The 22809-nt window shown below is 41.9% G+C and overlaps 1 protein-coding gene and 1 long non-coding RNA gene across 4 annotated transcripts; one reads left to right on the top strand and one right to left on the bottom strand.

Moving 5' to 3' along the window:
• The first annotated feature begins 349 nt into the window (after window positions 1-349).
• Window positions 350-21878, top strand: wnt7ba (wingless-type MMTV integration site family, member 7Ba). Of its 3 annotated transcripts, none has more exons than XM_072673151.1 (4): window positions 350-561; window positions 5611-5837; window positions 13075-13346; window positions 17979-21878. In XM_072673151.1, the coding sequence occupies exons 1-4, from the start codon at window positions 479-481 to the stop codon at window positions 18456-18458; spliced, it is 1062 nt and encodes a 353-aa protein (XP_072529252.1). In that variant the 5' UTR covers window positions 350-478; the 3' UTR covers window positions 18459-21878. The 3 variants fall into 3 exon arrangements, with proteins under 3 accessions (XP_072529252.1, XP_072529251.1, XP_072529253.1); XM_072673150.1 differs by having other exon boundaries at window positions 350-589; window positions 13079-13346; XM_072673152.1 differs by lacking the exon at window positions 350-561 and adding an exon at window positions 575-611.
• A 73-nt stretch (window positions 21879-21951) lies between these two features.
• LOC140549475 (uncharacterized) lies at window positions 21952-22801 on the bottom strand. Its single transcript, XR_011978983.1, has 2 exons — window positions 22667-22801; window positions 21952-22561 (listed from the first exon to the last, which is right to left on the bottom strand). It is a non-coding gene; the product is annotated as an uncharacterized lncRNA (long non-coding RNA).
• Between the last annotated feature and the right edge of the window lie 8 nt (window positions 22802-22809).

Below are 22809 nucleotides of genomic sequence, written 5' to 3'. Positions count from 1 at the left end.
ATTTGCCTGATTCAAAAGCAGTCCAGGCTGACACACTACTGATAACGTCACACTGAATGGGCGGAGCTAAACTGCTGTTGACTGAAATGTATGTAAATGCGTTGTTTTTGTGACATCACAAAAAACAACTCCCTACAGGCCCTTTAAAGATGTGAAAGTGGGCTTTTATTGGACTATTCTGATCCCTTTGTCGTAAGGAGTCCCACTTTACCTGCTCCCCCCACCATAGAAGCCCCCCCACTCCCCTCCTCCCCTCCCCACCACCCCTCTCCTGCCAATAGTGAAGCGATGCGCGCGTATGTAATCCCCGCTCCCTCCGTCAGCAGCAGCAGTCCTCCCTCTGTCATGGAGCAGGAGATGAGGGCTCGGCAGCGAGGAGCTGCGTGACGGGGGCACAGCTCCCACTCAGCCGTTCCTGCTAAGAATACACACTCAGATCAAACTCGGGAAGGATCCGGAGCTTCTCTCCTGCAGCACCATGCGCGCGGGCTCCACTCGCGGCGCGCTGCTGTCAGTCTACTACCCCCAGATCCTGCTCATCCTCAGCAGCGGCAGCTACCTGTGCGTCCACACACCTCTGCTTCATCCGGTGTTTGTCTGATGGGTCGTTTGTGAGTGATACGGGGTGTTTTCAATGTGTGTTATGCAGCACGTGCTGAGTCTGACTGGAAGGGAGCCTGGTGGTGCATGCGCTTAGTGTGAATGTTGCGTGTGTGCGCGCAAGTGCTGAGTCTTTCTCTGCTTGATGTGAGTTCAGTAGTGCGTGTGTTATGTTTGGCTTAGTTTGGCGTGTGCGTAAAGGTCCTGTGTTCAGTATGGCGTGTGCGTAAAGGTCCTGTGTTCAGTATGACGTGTGCGTAAAGGTCCTGTGTTCAGTTTGGTCGATTCTGGCGTGTGCGTAAAGGTCTTGTGTTCAGTATGGCGTGTGCGTAAAGGTCCTGTGTTCAGTATGACGTGTGCGTAAAGGTCCTGTGTTCAGTTTGGTCGATTCTGGCGTGTGCGTAAAGGTCCTGTGTTCAGTTTGGTCGATTCTGGCGTGTGCGTAAAGGTCCTGTGTTCAGTTTGGTCGATTCTGGCGTGTGCGTAAAGGTCCTGTGTTCAGTTTGGTCGATTCTGGCGTGTGCGTTAAGGTCCTGTGTTCAGTTTGGTCGATTCTGGCGTGTGCGTTATGGTGCCTGCGTTTAGTCTGGCTGGTTTAGTGTGCGCGTTATGGTGCCTGTGCTCCGTGTGGCCGAGTTGTGGTGTGTGCGTTATGGCCCTGTGCTCAGTGTAGCTGTGTTTAGTGAAGAGAGCAGCAGGTGCAGTAGGAGACGAGCGGTGCAGGCAGGAGCCGCTGCTCAGAACTCCTCTAGCTGTAGTATTGACTACTGCAGGACTTCAAGCAGTGAGATATAAGCGTGCATATAAGCAGGTGTAGTTTGGGATGTTATGTGTTCTACAATATTATATAATTCAATAAAACAATAAAAATAACAATAGCATCATGCTAGAGAAAAATGCAAACCAATTTATTATTATTATTATTATTATTATTATTATTATTATTATTGCTGTTGTTAATGAATCTATAGTAAAACAACAAGAAAATAAATGATTTCCATTAGGCTATAAATCTAGGATATAATTGTGTTATGTAATATTACTATAACCTGACCGTGGGCCTGTCTATGATCTTTGATACTTCAGTAATTACTATATGATTCTCATATGAATCTTGTAGTATTTCATTAAAAGTAGTGGTAGTATTAGAAACAGTAGTAATAGTAGTAGCAGTAGTTGTAGCAGTAGTAGTAGTAGTTGTAGTAGTAGTAGTAGTAGCAGTAGTGGTAGTAGTAGTAGTAGCAGCAGTAGTGGTAGAATTAGAAACAGTAGTAGTAGTAGTAGTAGCAGTAGTTATAGTAGTTGTAGTAGTAGTAGCAGCAGTGGTAGTAGTAGTTGTAGTAGTAGTAGTAGTAGTAGCAGTAGTGGTAGTATTAGAAAGAGTAGTAGCAGCAGTAGTAGTAGCAGTAGTTGTAGTAGTAGTAGCAGTAGTTGTAGTAGTAGCAGTAGTTGTAGTAGTAGTAGCAGTAGTTGTAGTAGTAGTAGTAGTTGTAGTAGTAGCAGTAGTAGTAGTATTAGAAGCAGTAGTTGTAGTAGTAGTAGCAGTAGTTGTGGTAGTAGTTGTAGTAGTAGTAGTAGCAGTAGTTGTAGTAGTAGTAGCAGTAGTTGTAGTAGTATTAGAAGCAGTAGTAGCAGCAGTAGTAGTGGTAGCAGTAGTAGTAGTAGTAGCAGTAGTAGTAGTAGTTGTAGTAGTAGCAGTAGTAGTAGTATTAGAAGCAGTAGTAGCAGCAGTAGTAGTATTAGAAGCAGTAGTAGTAGTAGCAGTAGTAGCAACAGTAGTAGTAGTAATAGTTGAAATAGTGGTAGTAGTAGTTGTAGTAGTAGTTGAAATAGTGGTAGTAGTAGTTGTAGTAGTAGTAGTAGCAGTAGTTGTAGTAGTAGTAGCAGTAGTTGTAGTAGTAGTAGTGGTAGTAGTAGTATTAGAAGCAGTAGTAGCAGCAGTAGTAGTGGTAGCAGTAGTAGTAGTAGTTGTAGTAGTAGCAGTAGTAGTAGTATTAGAAGCAGTAGTAGCAGCAGTAGTAGTATTAGAAGCAGTAGTAGTAGTAGCAGTAGTAGCAGTAGCAGTAGTAGTAATAGTTGAAATAGTGGTAGTAGTAGTTGTAGTAGTAGTTGTATTAGTAGTAGTATTAGAAGCAGTAGTAGTAGTAGCAGCAGTGGTAGCAGTAGTAGTAGTAGTAGTAGTAGTTGTAGTAGTAGTAGCAGTAGTAGCAGCAGTAGTAGTAGTAATAGTTGAAATAGTGGTAGTAGTAAGATTAGAAGTAGTAATAATAGCAGTAGTATTACCAGCTGCTATTTTTGCCTATTACAGAGGACATTCAGCTATAAAACCATATCAAAATATTGAATCGTTAAAAATCCTGCAACTTCACCCAATCAAACAGTGGAGACTGCAGTGGAAAATAGTAATCCACTCTCAGAGAGCTGTCGCTGTTCTCCGACTGTCCAACACTGGTCACTGGAGCAGTGGTGTTGTGGTCTCGCTTCTCTGGCTGCTCAACCAGCCATGCCCAGTGTTGAGAATCACCCCGTGAGGAACAGCAGGATTTCACACAGAAATGCTGAACTTACCGTCCACTGAGTAATGCATTAGAACACCATGCTTGCTACTGAGAGGCTGTAGCTGGACGAGGCTGTGTGAAGAACAAGCAGAATCAGTAGGTTAGAGTCAGAACAAGCTCTCGCAGTGTTTGAATATCGTCCACCCATGAAGAAAGCAGGTAGGCGCCTGTTTAGATCTTGTCTTTGGAGCACAGATCTGATGCTTCTTGTAGATGCGTTGGTCTTTACTGTGGTCGTTAAGAATGAAGCATTACTGCAGTGTACTGTCTTCCTCAGATTTTATTCTTATGCTTCATGACTGTAAGAGTGGTGGAGGGGATCCACGCGAGGAGATCTTCAGAACTTTCAGTGTTTTCTCCTCTGCTATGAAATGCTCACTCTGATCGTCCAACCATAGTTAAAAGCCTCAGTTATGAGGAGCTCAAACAAGTGGAGCCAGTGTTTTGTAGCACTTTGCGTGTATGTGGACGTATAGCTTCATATGGCTGGCTGTTAAACCTTTACAGATCTGAGCGTGGAGATAAGCTCCTCTTGTGTTTGACAAGTGCAAATAAACGTAGGACTCTATCAGGGCACAGATGGCTCGGCCTTCTTCGTTTAGGAGGATGTTTCAGGCCCTAGAAACAGGGGGATTTGTTATGCATGGCAGTGTTTTCCTGCAGTAACTACTACACAGCGTATACGTTTGGTTCCAGAGTATACTTCACTCTAGGTTGAACGTTTTCGAGAACCAGATAAACGTGGAGCAAGCTTGAGTTACAAGAATAATCCAGGTTTTATGTGTGTGGCTGTGTTTTAATTGGGCTGTATATTCCGTGATGGCTTGGTTGCGTATTGTACTCTCTCTGTAGAGTAACATACTTCGCCGTGCTAATTCGTTTGGACGTTGTTTGGGGGCCCCCCCCCCACTAAGTGTAGCTCCTTGCCTGCATGCGAGTGCTTGTTCTTGTTTACTTTATGAGAGGTTTTGACTTGTCGGCTGTGTTTTACGTGAACAGAGAATGAGATACGCTCGCATGCTTGTACTTCTTGTAATGACGTTCTTTTATTAATAGTATTTTGTAATGCTTTCTATAATGCACTGAAATTAAAGAGGAACAGTATATTTTATATAGAAATGGGAAGGAAACTATGTTAACCTCCTAAATTGCAGGGTTTCTTATATAGTTCTTTATTTATTAAAACTTTCCAGTAGTTACTGTAGGTTATTGTAGTGTATTATTATCAAAAACCTTACATTTAATGTTTTTTAATGTAACAAGATTGTATTTTTCTGTCATTTTGGACAATTTCTGTTGGTCAGGTCATGAGATTTTGACAGGCCGGCTGGCATTTTCAAATTATGTATATACTATAGTATATACTGTATATATAAACAATAAAAAGGGAAACCTCAGCATACGTACTGTATTACTGGGGCAATTACATAATATTTATCAATATCACTATAAATTACATCACAGGATGTAACAATACACTTCTCTGAGATATCATCAATACTTCTAGATCATTGACCAGCTCGTTTGAACTTATCAGATGCCTCCTTCTAATGAATGCATTCAGCCTCCTCAAGTTGCACCCATTGCTGACACAAACACACACAGCTTGTCTAGTCACTGTAGAGATGTACTGCCAAAAGAATAGGATTCTCTATAGCAGATCAACACAAACCGATTGGCACCATGCTGCCTAATGCTAGGCGTGGGCTAGAGTAGGGTATTAAGCCCCCCAGCATTGAGCTGTGGAGCAGTGGAAGAACTGTGTTCACTCAAATGATGGATGTTGCTCCATCCAGTACTTTTAGGACAAGCTGGGGAGTTGAGATGATGAGGTGGGGTGGTGATCATCCAGCTTCCTGACCTCACTAACACTGTTACTGTACTGTTGCTGAATGCAATCAAATCCTCACAGCAAGACAATCCAAAATTTGGTAGAAAGCCTACTTTACTGGACAGTAGAGACAGTTACTCCATCAAAAGCAGGATCATGTTTTTAATATGTTTGATTTTGGAAGAAACAATGAATGAGCAGGTGTCCCAATACTTTTATCCATATAGTGTAACATGATATTATGTTTGTATAACTATGTATAACTATAATATTATATATTATGGAGTTATTATTCAAATCAATACAGTTAATCTGAAACCTTTTTATTCAGTAATTAAAACTGTAATTGTGAAGGTGAGGAACTGAAATACTGTAGTCTGGGCCCTCATGTAGGCCTCCCTACACTTCTATGAATGCTCACAAGATAAGGCTTCAGTAACTGTAAGGCATATTTCTAAGGTCTTAAAGTATATAAATTATAATTAAATTATAATTATATAAGTTATAATGAGTTGAATTAAAATTCATCTAGGTGGATAAATTCAAGTGGATAAGTCAGATTATCCTGCAAGTACTCTTAATTAATTTTCATTGTGTGTGTGTGTGTGTTGTGCTCTACAGGGCCCTGTCCTCGGTGGTGGCTCTGGGTGCAAATATCATCTGCAACAAGATCCCCGGCCTGGCCCCCCGACAGCGTGCCATCTGCCAGAGCCGCCCGGACGCCATCATCGTCATCGGCGAGGGCGCTCAGATGGGCATCAACGAGTGCCAGTACCAGTTCCGCTACGGCCGCTGGAACTGCTCCGCCCTGGGCGAGAGGACTGTCTTCGGCCAAGAGCTGCGAGTGGGTCAGTAGATCAGCTCAGAATGCTGCCTTTCATGCCTGTGTATGTGTGTCTGTGTGTGAGTACAGTGCTGTGCAAATGTCTCAGGCCAGCCAGGACAGCAAGTGTTTGGGGCAGCAAGTGATGTTTGGCCTGTAAATCACCTTAGAATAAATACAAATAAACATTAAAGGAATACTCCAGCAATACCCCTTTCAACCTGATCTCTGTCTGCCACATCTGTAGCATGTGGTCACGGACCACAGGCAATCATTTAGACATGCCCCTGTACTTATAACAGACGCCCACGGGCAGGTGCTGAAATAGCCACAGATAGAGCTTAGGATTGAAACAGTAAGACGTAAAATGGTTATGCTGCTAGGTTTTAGAGCATTGCTGTGAGGATTTAATTGCATTTGGCCACAAGAACATTAGTAGTGAGGTCAGGATGTTGGATGATCACCACCCCACCTCAGCTCCAACTCCCCAACTCATCCCAAAGGTATTGGATGGGGCACCAAGTCAAGTCAAGTCAAGTCAAGTGGATTTTATTGTCATTTCAACTACATACAGAGTACACAGTGAAACGAAACAACGTTCCTCCAGGACCATGGTGCAACATAGACAGTGCATACAAGACACAAGTGCAACACAACAAACAAGTGCGGACAGACAACACAACACAGTACAGACCAGAGGATAATAAATAATTGACGGTAGTGTGCAAATTGTGCAATGTGTAATAAATAGAGTCCAGTGAGGTAGTAAAGTAAAGTAAACCACCATCCATCATTCCAGAGAACACAGTTCTTCCACTGCTCCACAGCTCAATGCTGGGGGGCTTTATACCCCTCAAGCCCACGCCTGGCATTAGGCAGCATGGTGCCAATAAGTTCATGTTTAACTGCTCCAGATGGTCCTATTCTATTGACAGTACTTTTCTACAGTGACTAGACATGCTGTGTGTGTTTGTGTCAACATTGGGTACAACTTAATGGAGGTTTAATGCATTTATTAGAAAGGGTGTCCACAAACATTTGGACATATAGTGAATATGGGGGGATATGGACCGTTACACAGTGCTACAGCTAACCCCAGCTGTACTTTAGCAAGGCTAAACCTCACTGCAAGTATTTTGTGTTCAATCGAAGCATGAATGGTTCTATATGGAACAAAAAATGGATGCTTTGGCTCATAACAATAGCAGAACATATATATATATATATATATATATATATATATATATATATATATATATATATATATAAAGAACCATCTAATAAAGAACCACAGGTTTTCCATCACAGTGAAGAACCATTTAAGCATTCTGAACGTTCTTTGAGATCCCATGGTTCTATAACTACCGCCTTTTACTTTTCCCTTAAAAAGGGTTCCTCAATGGCATGTAGAACCATTGCAACTCTAAGAACCATTTGTAATCAAAGGGTTCTTTGCCTGGTTGAATGGTTCCTCATATACAAGGACAACCTTTTGTAGATGTTTCCTCAAAAAAACTTCCGAAAAGGTTCTGCTATGGTTAAGACTCAAAGACCTCAAAGTACCATCCAACGTCAAAACATCTGACCATTTGAGGCCTGGACTCCACAAGACCTCTGAAGGTGCCCTGTAGTTTCTGTGGCACTCAGACCAACATTAGCAGCAGCAGTGAGGTGGGACCTCCATGGATCATATCAGTGAGCCTTAGGTGCCCATGATTCTGTTGTTGTTTCAGTGGTTGTCCTTTCTTATAGTGGTTTTGGTAGGTACTGACCACTGCATACCAGAAAACCCCCACAAGACCTGTCTGATGTTTTGTTGGAGATGTTCAGACCCAGTCGTCTAGATATCACAATTTGGTTCTTGTCCTGGGTTCTTAAGCTTGTCCATTTGTCCTGATTTTAACACCTTTATCACCTTCAACAACTGACGGTTCACTTGCTGCCTGATATGTTTGTGGCCAGCTCTCTCCAGATGCACGCGCATGTATGAACATGTGGATCCGATGTATTCAGTGTTGCTGTGCGCTGCAGGGATGTAAGCAGGGTGGAGGATGGCTGCCAAATGTGCAGTTTCTGTGGTGGTGCAGCCTGTAAGACAAGAGAGGAGATGAAAAGAGGTTAACCATGGGGGGAATCTGTCCTCAATTGCTGCGGGAGACTAAGTGAAAGCAAGTTTCATTCTCCCACCAGCAATGAAATTACTGTGAAGAAATCTGTGTCTGCGTCACGCACATACACACATACACACACACGGATGTTTCCACTGACTTGGACTGAACCTCAAACTACATGACAGTTGCCGAGGTTCACATTCTGTGGATTTATTCCTTCATAATGTGGCTTTTAATATGGAGCGCTCATATAAATGGCCTTTCAGTCAAAAATGTTTTGTGTCGGTCAGAGTGTGGTTTGAGGCTGTGTTTAATCCAATGGCCCTGGTAACGATCACTCTTTTGGGGGGGTTTGGGGGGGATGGTTGGCTCAAAGCTGGCTCCTTTTATTCCTTTTGTTCAATTAACTGTATCTGTTTCTCAGCTGTGGCGTTCTCCACCATAGGCTTCGCCTCGCTGCGGCATGTCCCTCTCTCATGTTCTTTGGTGTGTGTGGGTTTCTGAAGCTGGTTTTCACATCATGATCTCAAAGGCAGCCCCGTGTCATTATGACGGTTCTCTTTGTATGCGCCGGGTGTAATATTTGTGTATCGTTGCTGTCGTAACGAAACCCTCGTTCCTGAAACTGTAACTTTATAGGAGCTGGGAAAAATGTTCTCAGCAGCAAGTGCGAGTTCATGTAACAGGGTTTCGTTCAAGTACTTTTGAAGCATTCCTATTGGCCCATTCGTCATGAAATGCTGAATCCCACAATGTAAAGGGCAGCTGGCATTTCCTCATGGTGTAAAGAAAGGAAAAACTGAGCTTTTAAATATGGATTAGGTGGGATAGTGACCAGCTACATGACAACTTTACAAGAGAAGGTAAAAACCTTCTTAGTTTTCAGTGGAAGTGAATGTGAAGAACATTTTAGAGCATTTCTGTTGGTCCATACATCTTGAGATGTTCACATAATGTAAAAGGCAGCTGCCTTTGTCTAATGATGTAACAGCAAAGTTAGCTTTAGATATCATTTTGATAGGATTGTGACCAATTGCATATTATTTGTGTCATGAAAAGACCTTGTAGTGACAACTTTACAACAGTATGTAATATTCAATGGAGTCAATACCATTTTTATTCCATTTTAGTCAATATTTCCATTATTTCATTTATTTTGGAGCATTTCTATTGGCCTATTGGTTATGAAATGTGCCCACAATGTAAAGGGCAGCTGGCATTTCCTAATGGTGTAAAGAAAGGAAAAACTGAGCTTTTTATATATGGATTAAAATATGGAAAACCAGCTGCATGACAAAACCTTAAATTTCAATGGAAGTCAATGTAAAAATATTTTATTTATATGAAGTAATTTTAGAGCATTTCTATCTGTCCATTCGTCATGAAATGCTCCCACAATGTAAAGGGCAGCTGGCATTTCCTAATGGTGTAAAGAAAGGAAAAACTAAGCCTTTCAAATATGGATTAGGTGGGATAGTGACCAATTATAGGACAACTTTACAAGAGAAGGTAAAAACCTTCTTAGTTTTCAATGGAAGTGAATGTACAGAACATTTCTGTTGATCCATATATCTTGAGATGAAATGTAAAAGGCAGCTGGCTTTGTCTAGTGATGTAAACAACAGAAAACTGATAGATTTAGATATAAATTTTATAAGATTGTGACCACTTACATATTATCAGTGTCATGCAAAGATCTTGCATCTACAAAATGGCAACTTTACAGTAGAAGAAATACAAATGTAATAATCAATGGAAGTCAATGTAGAAAGATTGTTTTCCATTTATTTCATTTTATTACATTTTTATTTCATTTTAGTCCATTGTATACATTTTAGTCCACAGTATATTTTTCTTTTGGAGAATTTCTATTGGTCCATTCATCATGAAAACCTTCTTAACTTTTAATGGAGGTCAATGTAAAAATATTAGATTTTTAGCGATTATATTTAATTTTCATTTCATTCATTTTGGAGCATTTTAATTGGTCCATTCATCTTGAGATGTTCACACAACGGAAAAGGCAGCTGGCCGTGTCTAGTGATTTCAACAGAAAATTAGATTTTGATATCATTTTGATAGAACTGTGACCCTTTACATACAATCTGTGTCACGCAAAAACCTTGTATCTCCAAAATAGCAAATATACAGGAGAAGAAAAACACTTCAGAAAGATTTTCCATTTTTAATACATTTTGTTCATGTTTCCATTATTTTATTAGTTTTTGAGCATTTCTTTTGGTCCATTCATCAACCGCTGTAAGGTTTAAATGATGCAAAAAAGTGAAGTAAAATGTAAAAACAAGCCTTTAAGTGACAAAACTGGTATGTTTTACTATTTCTTTTCATAACTGCATCCGACATTTACCAAATAAAGATGTGAATATTCTGTATACATTACACAATCAAAAAATTGTGAGCTCGGAGGTTTTGATATGATGACAGTGTAATTCTTCTTCAACTCTCGGCTTATTCATTTGCAGCTTTGACACACAGTATTAGTTATATGCTGGGTTCTGACAGAAATGATTGTTGGCAGGAATGAAGCGGAACAGAGTATTTCCCTAAAACACACTGCCATCCATTCAAGCCAGCGCTGAGGCTGAAAGCATAATGGATTCCTCAAAATTCAGAGTCTTTATAGGAGTTTGGACTGTCAGCTCAGATTAAAGTATTATTACCACGCTTCCCATTTCAGCTCTTACCCAGAGCATCTTACGCTAGACAGCAGAAATATAGCTACGAGCCGCACGTTATCAGCTGAGATCTCCTCCATGACCTTTCTGGCTCATGGTTCATGACGAAGCTCTCTGCCCACTCTGCTCCCTCTCTCCCCAACTGTTATTCCATTATCATTGTGGGCTGCTGAGAGAGGCCTGCAGCGTGTTCGCCCTCAGAATGCATGGGAATCACGCTAGTTTAAATTCATCAGTGAAACCAAGCACGCATTACTGGTCAATCAGCTTACAGACTGCGCTCGCTAGACGCTAGACGCAGACTCTTGGCTGGGTGAGGGAAAATTCCTCGCTCTGCGCCACCCGATGACCAGCGAGAGGGCTTCTCCATTCGGTTGGAGTTAAGAGGGCTGGCGTGATCACAAGTGCAGTGCATTAATAACTGAGCTTTTTTCTTTTTTAAGTGGAACAAGAGCCAGCCTGTCTTTGCTGTGGCAAAATATTCATAACAGAAAACAACTGCAATTTGGTATTTATTTCCTCTTCAGTGAGTTTATGTAAATCTGTCCTGGAAAGGGGAGGTCAGGGGCAGGCTAGAAGAACTTTTTTGGCAATGTGATTTGATAGAAAGTCACGCAGTTGCAACTGCATACTACCAGATTACGCTAGGTCAGCCCAAAGCAGCTTTCTGTGTAAAATACAGTCACGCAGAATGCCCTGGTGGGAAATGCTTCATTCTGGAGGACTTCTTTTCAGTGGTGGTGAATGGAACCTAGACGTGTAAAGCCTCTAAAAGCTACATCACAGCAATGTGTTTACATGTTATTAGATCATTAATATGATAATAATAATGATAATAATAAATGTGACGTTTATAGCGCCACTATAGTTTCACAAACGCAAGGCCACTTTACAAATTGCAAAGAGGCGGGCGGAGTTAGACACTGTTTTATGGTACGTTATAAAAAAAATAATTTGACCTAAAATCCATACACAGTGTAGAGGTACAGGTACAGCAGTCCTCTGTGATTATGATTGTTTTGAAATTTCATGATGAATGGACCAATAGAAACGCTCCAAAATGAAGGACAAGAGGCTTTCTTTCCTTCTCACAGAGAATACTATTATTTATATATTTACTATTATGTATTTTTACTATTATGTATTGCTTATGTACGAATGGTTGATGGGAAGTCCTTTCTACATCAGGTAGTTAAGGACTGATCTGGAGGTTGACTGAGGTAAACTGAGCAGACTTCCAAGCTCTGTGATAAATGTAACACATCTAGTGTGTTAGAGACAGCTGGAGATCTACCTGGTTTAGCATAATATAATATTTCTATTGTATATTTATAGATACACTGTATGTCCAAATGTTTGTGGACACACCTTGTAATGAATGCATGGGATACATTAGGGAGTTAGGGAAGAGGTGGGGTGGTGATTATCCAATGCTCTTGTTGCTGGATGCAATCAAATCCTCACAGCAATGCTTCTCCAAAATCTAGCAGAAAGCCTTCTTCCCTGGACAGTAGAGACAGCTACTCCAACAAAACTCCAAAAGCAGGAGAAGCTCATTTTTTAAGACCCTTGATTTCAGAAGAAACAACAAATGAGCAGGTGTCCCAATACATTTGTCCATGTATTGCATTTACTTTAATACCAATAATTAATAAGAGGGGAAAAAATAAAACCCAATATGTTTTATAGTAAATAGTGAAGTGTAGATGGATGGGTGAGATTGTTAGACAGTGGATGACTGATATTAGAACCAGTCTGAGAGTCAGGGGTAAGAGGGATACATGCTTTGGGATAATTATGATAATGATGTGATGAGAAGTTACAGCACTGCGGCGACTGTGCTTGAGTTCCTCTGATGGCGGTTTGCCGCTCTTCCACCATATTGTGAACGCTATTTATTAATTAAAATATTAGAAAAACACTTCATTAAACTGGTCAGTGGTGCCCCCCCAATGCTGAAATGTAACCTAAGGTCAGTTATAAGGGCCCATCAGGCCACCAGCAGGGGTCACTTTTGTCCCCCACGTCCCACTGCAGATGGAAGCTGAGAGAGTGATCACAGTTCAGGTTAGATGCAGGTTAAAAACTCTACTAACACCCACCACCCAAATACTACCTGCTCTGTGGTGGTCTGTCCTTTGGGGGTCCTGAGCATTGACGAACTGGGTGAAAGGAGGCCAATAACAGAGTGTTCAGAGAAACAGATGGATACAGTCTGAAATTATACTAATAATGCTCCTGTATGGTCAGTGGAGCTAATTTATTTACAGCTGAGACGCTGTTAAAATGTCCAGTACAGGGGTACTCAGGATTCCCAGGATTGGGAAATGGGAAATGCAACATTACTGAACTGTTCATTGTAGTTTATAGGTGCCCCAATCCTTCAGTTTTTTCGAACCCTTCCAATATTCCATCAGAATATTACAGTAGTCTCTGTTCTCCCTCCTCTCCCTAGGCAGCAAGGAGGCAGCGTTCACGTACGCCATCACAGCAGCAGGCGTGGCCCACGCAGTCACAGCGGCCTGCAGCCAGGGCAACCTGAGCCACTGCGGCTGCGACAGGGAGAAGCAGGGCTACCACGACCACGAGGAGGGCTGGAAATGGGGTGGCTGCTCGGCCGACGTCAAGTACGGCTTGGAGTTCTCCAGGCGCTTTGTGGACGCCCGTGAGATAAAAAAAAACGCCCGCAGGCTGATGAACCTGCACAACAATGAGGCAGGCAGAAAGGTAAGCATTCTTTAACCCAGTAAAAACACACAAAAGCAGGTCTCTGAGCAAAACCCTGGCATGGTCAGTATTTAGTAACACCCCTTTTAGCATATAACCGCTTTTCGTAGCCAGATAAGAGTCTTTCAGAGAGAGTGAAATGTTTTCTGTGCCACTGGCTGCAGCACAAGCCTTCCACCATGCTTAACAGTTGGACAGGTGTTCTTTTCATGTAAGTCTGCCCCTTTTTCTCCAAACATTCCATAACTGTGGCCATAAGGTTCTATTTTAACTTCATCAGTTCACAGGTCTTGTTTCTAAAGGCTTGTTTAGATGGTCCTGAGAAAACGTCTAGAGAGCTTACCCTGGTTTTGCTGCAGTAACTGTCTCTACTGTCCAGGACAGATGGCTTTCTACTAGATATTGGAGAACTGCTGTGAGCATTGCGTTCAGTGACAAGAGCATTTGTGAGGTTAGGATGTGGACTGATCAGCACCCCACCTCATCCCCAACTCTCCAAATCGTTCCATAAGCACTGGATGAAGCACCAACCATCATTCTAGAGAACACAGTTCTCCCACTGCTCCACAGCTCAATACTGGGGGGCTTTATACCCCTCGAGCCCACGCCTGGCATTAGGCATGATGTCAATAGGTCCATGTTTACCTGCTCCTATTCTATTGGCAGTTGTGCCACCCTATATTATTCTCCTATACATACACTATATGGACAAAAGTATTGGGACACCTCCCCATTTACAGTTTCTTCCAAAATCAAGAGTATAAAAAAAAAGGTTTACTGTGGTCAGGATGTTGGATGATCACCACCCCACCTCCTCATCCTCAACTCGTCCCAAAAGTTTTGAATGGAGCACCACCATCCATCATACCAGAGAACACTTTTCCACTGCTTCACAGCTCACTGCTAGGGGCTTTATACCCCTGGCATTTATACCTGGCATTAGAGATGGTACCTATAGGTTCATGTTTACCTGAATCATATCTATTCTATTGTCAGTCCTTTTCCCTACAGGGACTAGACGAGCTATGTGTGTGCATTTGCACATCTGTATCAGCAATGAGTGCAACTTAAAGTAGCTGAAAGCATTTATCAGAAGGGTTGTTTAGCAGTTAGTGGATGTGTTGGAAGCAGTCTATCCCCTCTTAAAGTTCTATTTGACTGCTAGTGTTTAGGGAGCAGGTGTGTTATATTGGGTCACTTCACATTTAGTTGAGCTACATTTTTGGCGTGTGATTGTTTTGGCAGTTTGCAGAACGCTAATGAGTGGCTAGAAGCTTCCATTACATGTTAGCTAGAGTGCAGACCTGAAGAACCACTCTTTTGACCCCAAGCTACATTATCCTGGTAGCGGCACTGAAAAAACAAGCAACCTGGGGACACGAAACATGTCTTGAAGTCTGATTAGATTTGTGGTTACGGCAAAATGCTGCAAATTTGAAAATGATGGTAACGGCATAGCAACTCATTAAATGCAGAGTAATTAACAGCACAGCAGAGGTCTGCAGGTCTTGATAGATTTCGTATGTCTGTAAGCAAAACCTTTAGCAGTGATCATTTTCTCCAGAGCTGGTCAGTTTCTCCAGGTACAATATATAATTAAGCCAAGTCGGTATCCATTATGGACCCGTTCCACCTCCCGATTAACCCAGCCTGCCCTAAGCCGTGCTCCCCAGCTTCATTTGTCACTTCAGAGGCCAATAAAAAGGGGGCCGTTAGGCGTACAAAAGCCATCCATAAGTAGGGAGCCTAATGGAGCTGGTTATAGAGTTGAGGCTTTCGTCGTGTGTGACGGGAATGCAAAGGCCAACCGCTTGCCAGTTGGAACTCTGCCACAAGCCCTCAGTCCGCTCATTGAATTACAGAGCATTAAGTCAGGATACAGGATATTATTGCTAGTCTCTTTCTCTTCCTCTCCTTCGCCCGCTCACTCGCTCTGTCCGCACAGTTAAAGCAGGACATGCACAACTCTTATCAGCGGCCCATGATGAGGCCTTCTTCAGTCCAGAAAACGGGTCAAACCAAAACTGAACAGGTTTTATGCGAGTCTTGATTGGTTGCGTGATTTACAGTTGTTATAAAAATAAATGAACACTGGGAGAAATGGCCGCCTCCTATTTTCTTAGACCGTCAGTTGGGATTTGAGGGAGGAATAGCTTGTGACAATATTATTTTAGTTATAAAAATGATAAACTCTGCCTGTCCACAGTCAGTGGACACAGAATCAGGGTCATTACCAGTGAAATCTTCAGTCTTTTCTACTCAGACAAGCCAAATGAATCCAAATGAAATGGTTAACAGTTGACTGTCTGCAAAAGATATTCCCGACACATCAAAAAAGCAAACAGATCCACATTTAACTCAAACGCAACCATATACACGGTTACTTGAGAGTCATGGACATTTTCTTGCCCTTTGATGCGGCCCTTCGGAAGGTAGTGAAAATTACAGGGTATGTTTTGGCAAAAACCTAATTTTTCCTCTCCGATCTGACATATAGCTGGCAACACTCACCGAGTCATTGCTCAGGATCTATTGAATAATGGGTTTTGGTTCACGTTGCTGAAAAGAGTCACAGTAGAATGTCAAGCATTTCCTCCATCAGTCAGCTGCATGAATTTGCTCATGCCACAAATGTCAAAACTGATGAAATAATTTTTAGTGTCAAATTCTTAGAGGTTAATAATAAAACTGTTTGCTTATACAAAATCAATATTTTTGAATTTGAAGTAGAGGCTATATACACATTGCAAAACCGCTGTTACTGAAAAACATCTCAATTTAGAAAGTATAGTCTTTCAGCTGTTAATGTGAAAAGTAGTGTATCAGCCCCTATCAGATCAGAAAATCACTGAATGAAACGCACAACTGCAACTAATACTATTTGTACAGCTCAGTTTTTTGATTGAATTGACACTTCCCAAGACCTTCCTGTGGTCCCTGCTGTTCACATGCGTCATTTTTTCTACTCTCCAGTTCACGAAGGGCTTTAAAACTAACTGGAGTGAGTTTCCCCAAAGCGATCTCTCTTAGAGAATAATGAACCAACTAACGAAGGATGTGACAAAAGAAAGAGTCAATTCAACAAGCTTCCCGAAAAGCTTCGCAAACTCAAACTTAACGAATGAGCTCAAAGAATGTCTTTGTTGACTCCTCCCCAAAACAGCATGACCAGTCGCACCTCGAGCATCTATTCAACTCAGTCAGATGCTCAGTATGTCTTTTTATTACACACAGAAATATCATTATACTGATTCTGTGATCTGATTGGCTGACAGATGTTCTTAGCTGTTGTAAAATACTCTATACTAATAATAAAAATACTAAAACCTATATTAATGCCAAAAATACATTATTATTGTCACCCTTTCACAGATTTTTATTTACACTCAGTCTTATACAAAAGTATGGCCATCCCTGGTAAACCTTTATTGATTTCCTAAATGTAACTAAGTGAATAAATGTATTAAAAATAAATGATAAGTTAAATATAAACTTTTTTTATTGGACATTTAGCCATAAATCCTGTTACTTTCTGAATTAAAATTTTTGTACATGTTAAATTCTGTAAATAATATAAATGAAGAGCAGCAGCGTGTCTCTGGAGACTTTATGTGATTTACACCCATTCAGAAAATCAAACACTTGCAATGTACCTTGCAAATTGTAATTCATTATGTGTATTTTTATATATTTTTCTATATTTTATATTTGATAATACAGATCAAATGTTTATTATTGCTATGTTTTCATGTGGATCCCTTCCCCCACGAAAAGTGCTGAACTGAAACCAAACGCAGCTAAAGAAGCACTGGGTTAATAACGAGCAGTTTGAGTTATTTAGGAATTTGAAAGCGAGTTCAAGTAGCACTTCAGTTACGGCGGTTTTTGGGAAACGCTTGTTAATTAACAAACTAGTAAAGAGCCAGTTAATGAAGTACTTTGCGTTATCAAGCGTTTGGGAACTCACCCCTGTTGGGTTGCCCAGAGTGGTATAGTAGAGAACTTGCTGTATTCAGCTTGGTTCCCATCAACTACAGAACTTGATTTTGACAATGCCACCATGTTCTAGGGTACTCAGATTTAGGTGTCTTGGCTCTCAAGCATGTGGTCTTCAGTACTGTTCGCTAAAGTTCTCTTTGACTTCATTTAAAACATTGTTCATAATTTCAATCCTTTTGGAGTATTCTTTAGTTTCATAGCAGTCACAGATATTTTCCTTAATGGAAAACCTTGGAATGCCCAGTAGTTCAGATCTAGGCTTATTCCCTGTCTGGGAATCTTCTGAAATCAAGGCTGTTATTAAGAAGTCCATCTTCCTTTCCTCGACTCTTCTTGGATGATTTTACAATAGATGTTGGAACATTGTGAACACAGTGAGGATGTGTGTGCATTCAGCCACAAGAGCATTATTAAGGTTAGGTAACATCAGCTGATGTTGGTTGATTAGGTAATCTATGAAGCTCCATCACCCCAGAGAACTGGGGCAGTGCTGGGCAGCTTCATGCCCCTCTAGAAAGTGTGTCCCACTGGGTTTCAGAACGGCCTAATGGTACATAAAAACAATGTGGAGAAAGTTACCACAAAATAATAGTGCATTTGTGTGTGTGTGTGTGTGTGTGTGTGTGATCTCAGGTCCTAGAGGAAAGGATGAAGCTGGAGTGCAAGTGCCATGGCGTCTCGGGCTCATGCACCACCAAAACATGCTGGACGACGCTGCCCAAGTTCCGGGAGATCGGTTACGTGCTGAAGGAGCGTTATGGGGTGGCTGTGCAGGTGGAAGCGGTGCGGGCCACTCGCCTGCGGCAGCCCTCGTTCCTGCGGCTCAAGCAGTCACGTGGCTACATCAAGCCCACTGACACGGACCTGGTCTACCTGGAGCGCTCCCCGAACTACTGCGAGGAGGACGCGGCCACGGGCAGCGCAGGCACACGCGGGCGATTCTGCAACCACACCTCGCCCCACCCAGACGGGTGTGGCCTCATGTGCTGCGGGCGAGGCCACGACACCCACCAGTACACCCGGGTGTGGCAGTGCAACTGCAAGTTCCAGTGGTGCTGCTTCGTCAAGTGCAACACCTGCAGCGAAAAGACAGAGGTGTTCACCTGTAAATGAGGACAAGGAGAGGGACGAGGATGAGGATTGGGGAAGGACGGGCAACATGCCACTGAAAAGGAAGCGGAATCGGGAATACTTCGTGTTTTCGTGGCTTCGTTTTGCACATAGGGCACTCTTTACGAATAGAGAGGCAAATGTCTAGAAGAGTCTTTAGGGGAAGAACCGAAAAGATGCATTGACTGCAGTCTCACTCCTACTTTGATCCCAAGTGCGGGATCAAGGAATTCAGAGTTCTCGGCCTCTGAAGCTCAAGGAAGGTCAGTGGAGGCTTCTTCTGTGGATCTAAACTGACTCTTGACATCGACTAAGAAATGGCAGAGAAAGAGGCTACGTAACGGATGAGAAAATGGAACGACCACAAAATCTCAAAACCAGAGGAGGTGTCAGATATATAGAGGAATGAAAGGAAAGGGTGGGAAGAAAGACTCTGGTGACTTCCTCGACGTGAAATGCTGGAACGCTTCGAATGCTCAGTCACACTGTATCTCCTGAACACTGAAAAAACGACTGCTTTTCTTTTTCCTTTCATTTGATAACAGACTGATAATGGACTGATGTCTCGTGCTGACCTTGTTAAGACAGATGTTTCTTTGATGACATCGAGAATGACTGCTACTGATATGTTGCTAATGTATTTCCATGTCACATAATAATACACTACAGCCGTACACACGGAAACGTTGTCATCTCAGCCGGCATACAGACTTCAGTGGTAACTGTTAATGCTTAAGACCCCCTATGCTATACTGTATCCCAGCACTACAATGTGGTGACGAGATACTGCATTGTCTGTCTCGTCATCCTCAGTTTGTGAATGTGTCTAAGGCTGCCTCTGTGTACATGTACGGTTAGAAGTACAAGGACGCTGTTAAAGAAATGCTCCAGTGTTCACCACTTTGACCTCCATTTGCCAGATCTGAGGTGTATGTTTGATTAAAATGGACAGAAATTGGTGATGTGTTTCCCTGCATTTAGAAAAGAATAGAAGACACTGTGTCAGACTCATAAAACTCAGCGCTGCTCTCTCCTCACTGCTGCAGTATTTCTACATGCAGCTTGTTAAATACAAATATTCACTGATCAGCTATAACATTAGCATTATTAACATACATTATTATATTATTTTATATATTACTTCTATATATATTATTATATATAAAACTTCAGCAAACAATCTTCAGCTACAGTGACATCTGTCAAGGGGTGGATATATCAAGCAGCAAGTGAACAGTCAGTTCTTGAAGGTGATAAAGTTGTTAAAAGCAGAAAAAATAAAAAGACAAGCTTAACAAAATGAGACACTTTGACAAGAACCAAACTGTGATGGAGACTAGACGACTGGGTCAGAACACCACCACCAAAACATTAGGCAGGTCTTGTGGGGTTTTTGTGGGGTATGCAGTGGTCAGTATCTACCAAAAGTGGTCCAAGAAAGGACAGGATCATGGACACCTAAGACTCATTGATGTGATCCACGGAGGCACCACCTCACAACTTACAGGGCTTAAAGGATCTGCTGCCAGATACCACAGGACATTCACATTCAGAGGTCTTGTGGAGTCCATGTCTGACTGTCTATGCCAGATCTGTTGTGGAGGCACATTGGGACAGACTCAGTATTAGGCATTGGTGGTGCTAATGTTATGACTGAGCGATGTGGTGCAAAGAGCTCATGGATCTCAAGATCAAGGTGTTTGAAGATCAAGGAAAATCAATGGGTGCTTACTCTGTGGATTTGAATAGAAAAAACTGATATTACAGTATCAGATGTCAAAAACGTGGCAGGAAAACTAAAATTTCAGATACAGTCATTGTTTCACATCTTCTTTTAAATGTTATAAAAGCAGCAAAGTTGTAATTCTCCTCAATTTGCTCTGATTAGCCATTATCAAATAGTCAATTCTTATTTTCTGCACTCAAATCCTTTCAGATAGTCACATTATTTTCAAGTGCAGTTGTAATGTGTGCCAGGCTGCTCAATTTAACCCCACAAAAATGCCTTTTAAATATACTTAATAACCTGAGTGAGTATATGTGCATAATTCATGACTTTCATTCATGACAGCATTTACACCTGGTCTTTTTATGTGACTAGTATCTGGAATTAAATGCCACATGCATTTGCACTCAGTAATCAAATGCATCTCCGGTTAGTCAGACTGAAATCTGATTGCTGTGTGAGACAGAATATGCAATTTCGCTTGTTGTTCAGCAATTATTACTGGTGTGTCCACTGTACAGGGAGGGGTTTTGGTTGTTAATGGTGTCTTGGAGAGACAAATGTGATTACACTGCTATAATGTGGCTCAAATGCGCCTCAGACCACCTCCTGAAGGAATTTAAGTGATGGGATTTTTAATTTACACTTGCATTTTTATGTGACTTGGCCTTATCCAGATATAATCCTGATAAAGGGGGGAAGGGGTCTTAGATAACATGGTGTTTGCCTGAACATTTTAGAAAACACAATGGCTGGGAAATTTACTGGTGGTGGTTATGATCTGCTAATGTCACATGTCAATAAGGGCAAAGAAAATCAATGCCTTTATTACACAAACAGTGAAGCACAGCAGTCATCTGTGCTTATCTAAGAGCAAGCATGCTGCTATAAACCTACTTCTCTACTAACATCATTGGGAATCTGACGGTGTGTTTAATGAATCTGGCCCAGTGTCTCCATTGGCACATGTACACGTAAGGTCAGTGGTGCCCACTGGCTTATAAGCCAAGCCTGTTTTGAGTCAACAGTTTTTTGTTCTTTCAGGGAAGTACAGGAAAAGGCCTTTAAATTGTTGTGCATGGTAATCGACCATACTGTAGAAATAAGCATTCAGAGGATATTTTAAAAAACACTAAAGCATTCCTTTAACATGCTTCACCAAAATGCATTTGTGTGGCCAACCCGCACACACAAGGTTCTCATGAATTCCAGAGACATGGGGTTCCACATCACTGGCCTCGCCTCAGCCAGTTCTATTCCGCCTGAGCCATTGGAATTTGCCTAACCATACAGCTGGGGTCTGAAACCGCTAAAGGTCATGCAACTATTTTGGTAGCAACTTCTGTTTTTTGTTTTTTATTCAAAATTTGTACACATTTTGTGGCTGGCAAATTTGTAAAGGTATATTTTTTTATGTAGAAAATATGGCACTTTACGTCATGTATATTCAGAACAAAAACAGTAAATATTACCATTTTCCTTATTATTATTATTACATTGTTTCCTCATGATTTGAGATTATTTGAGAGCCAGAGATGCTGAATTCTGTCCCAAAATGATTGATTGTTTCTTTTGTCTGCTCCCAGTTTTATTTGGACCCATCTCATCCTTTTGTAGCCTGGTCATACTTGTGGTGTTTTTGGCAGGAATGTAAATCAGTAGGTGAATAAATGAATCAGTGTTTAAGGATATCTGAACTGAACAGCTGCTTTTCTTGTCCACCATTTTCATTCATTCATTCTTTTCAAGACAGAAAACAGAACTGCACACTGTCGTTCTCGCAATGGTTTTATCTGCAGGGCTCAGTTGTTTCTCAAACGCATGGCTGGTACAGTAAACTATTCGCCATTTCTCCAACTGCATCAGTCGAATGATGTGCGATCATGGATGGTGTTCTTGCTGGGCCCTCCTCTTCTCTCCTCCCTGTCCTGCCTGGCGAGCGCTTGAATAGCTGTACCTCATTCATTCCCTCGCTCAGCGCTCTTTTTCCTGTGTGTGAAAAGCATTGCAGGCAGCCAGCGGAGCAGAAGTAAAGGGGACGTGTTTTGTTAGCCGTCTGAACCGCTGGCCACCGGAACCGCGTAAGCTCCCCACACTATAGCCTGGATTGGGAGAAAAGTCAACCCTGATTGTTTCACACAAACATTTTGTCATTAAAAAAATATGAGGCAGAGCAAACAGGCGAGGAGAGGCCTCTGCGGCGGGGTATTATGGAGGTGTCAGGACCACTCAGCTCATTCTGTGGACGAGATGTCATCCCTGCAAGCTAATGCTTCTGGTCTGGTTGAGCGTGGAGCGGTGTGCTTCGGTCGAGCCGGACCTGGACGCACCCGAGGGACATTGAGGGATACAGAGGTGCTGGCAAAAAGGGGGCGAAAGCCTGGGATAGCCAGAGAAGAGGTAGCCTTTTTCTTAAAGCAGACACTTCTGCATCAGAAAGACAAATCCAACTCATTTATAATAATAAAGCTACACGAATACTCACCAGGATTTAGCAATGAAGAAGCTCCACACAGGTAGTAGGATTGGCATTAGTTCATTTAGTTTTCAAAGAGAAAAGCAGCACAGGGATTTTGTAGGCCTGTAGATAAACCGGTGATGTTCTAAAGCACAAAACAGAGTCCCCCC

Source organism: Salminus brasiliensis, chromosome 2, assembly GCF_030463535.1.
Source record: "Salminus brasiliensis chromosome 2, fSalBra1.hap2, whole genome shotgun sequence".
In the NCBI taxonomy this organism is placed as follows: Eukaryota; Metazoa; Chordata; class Actinopteri; order Characiformes; family Bryconidae; genus Salminus; species Salminus brasiliensis.
This window is presented reverse-complemented; position numbering and strand designations above follow the sequence as displayed.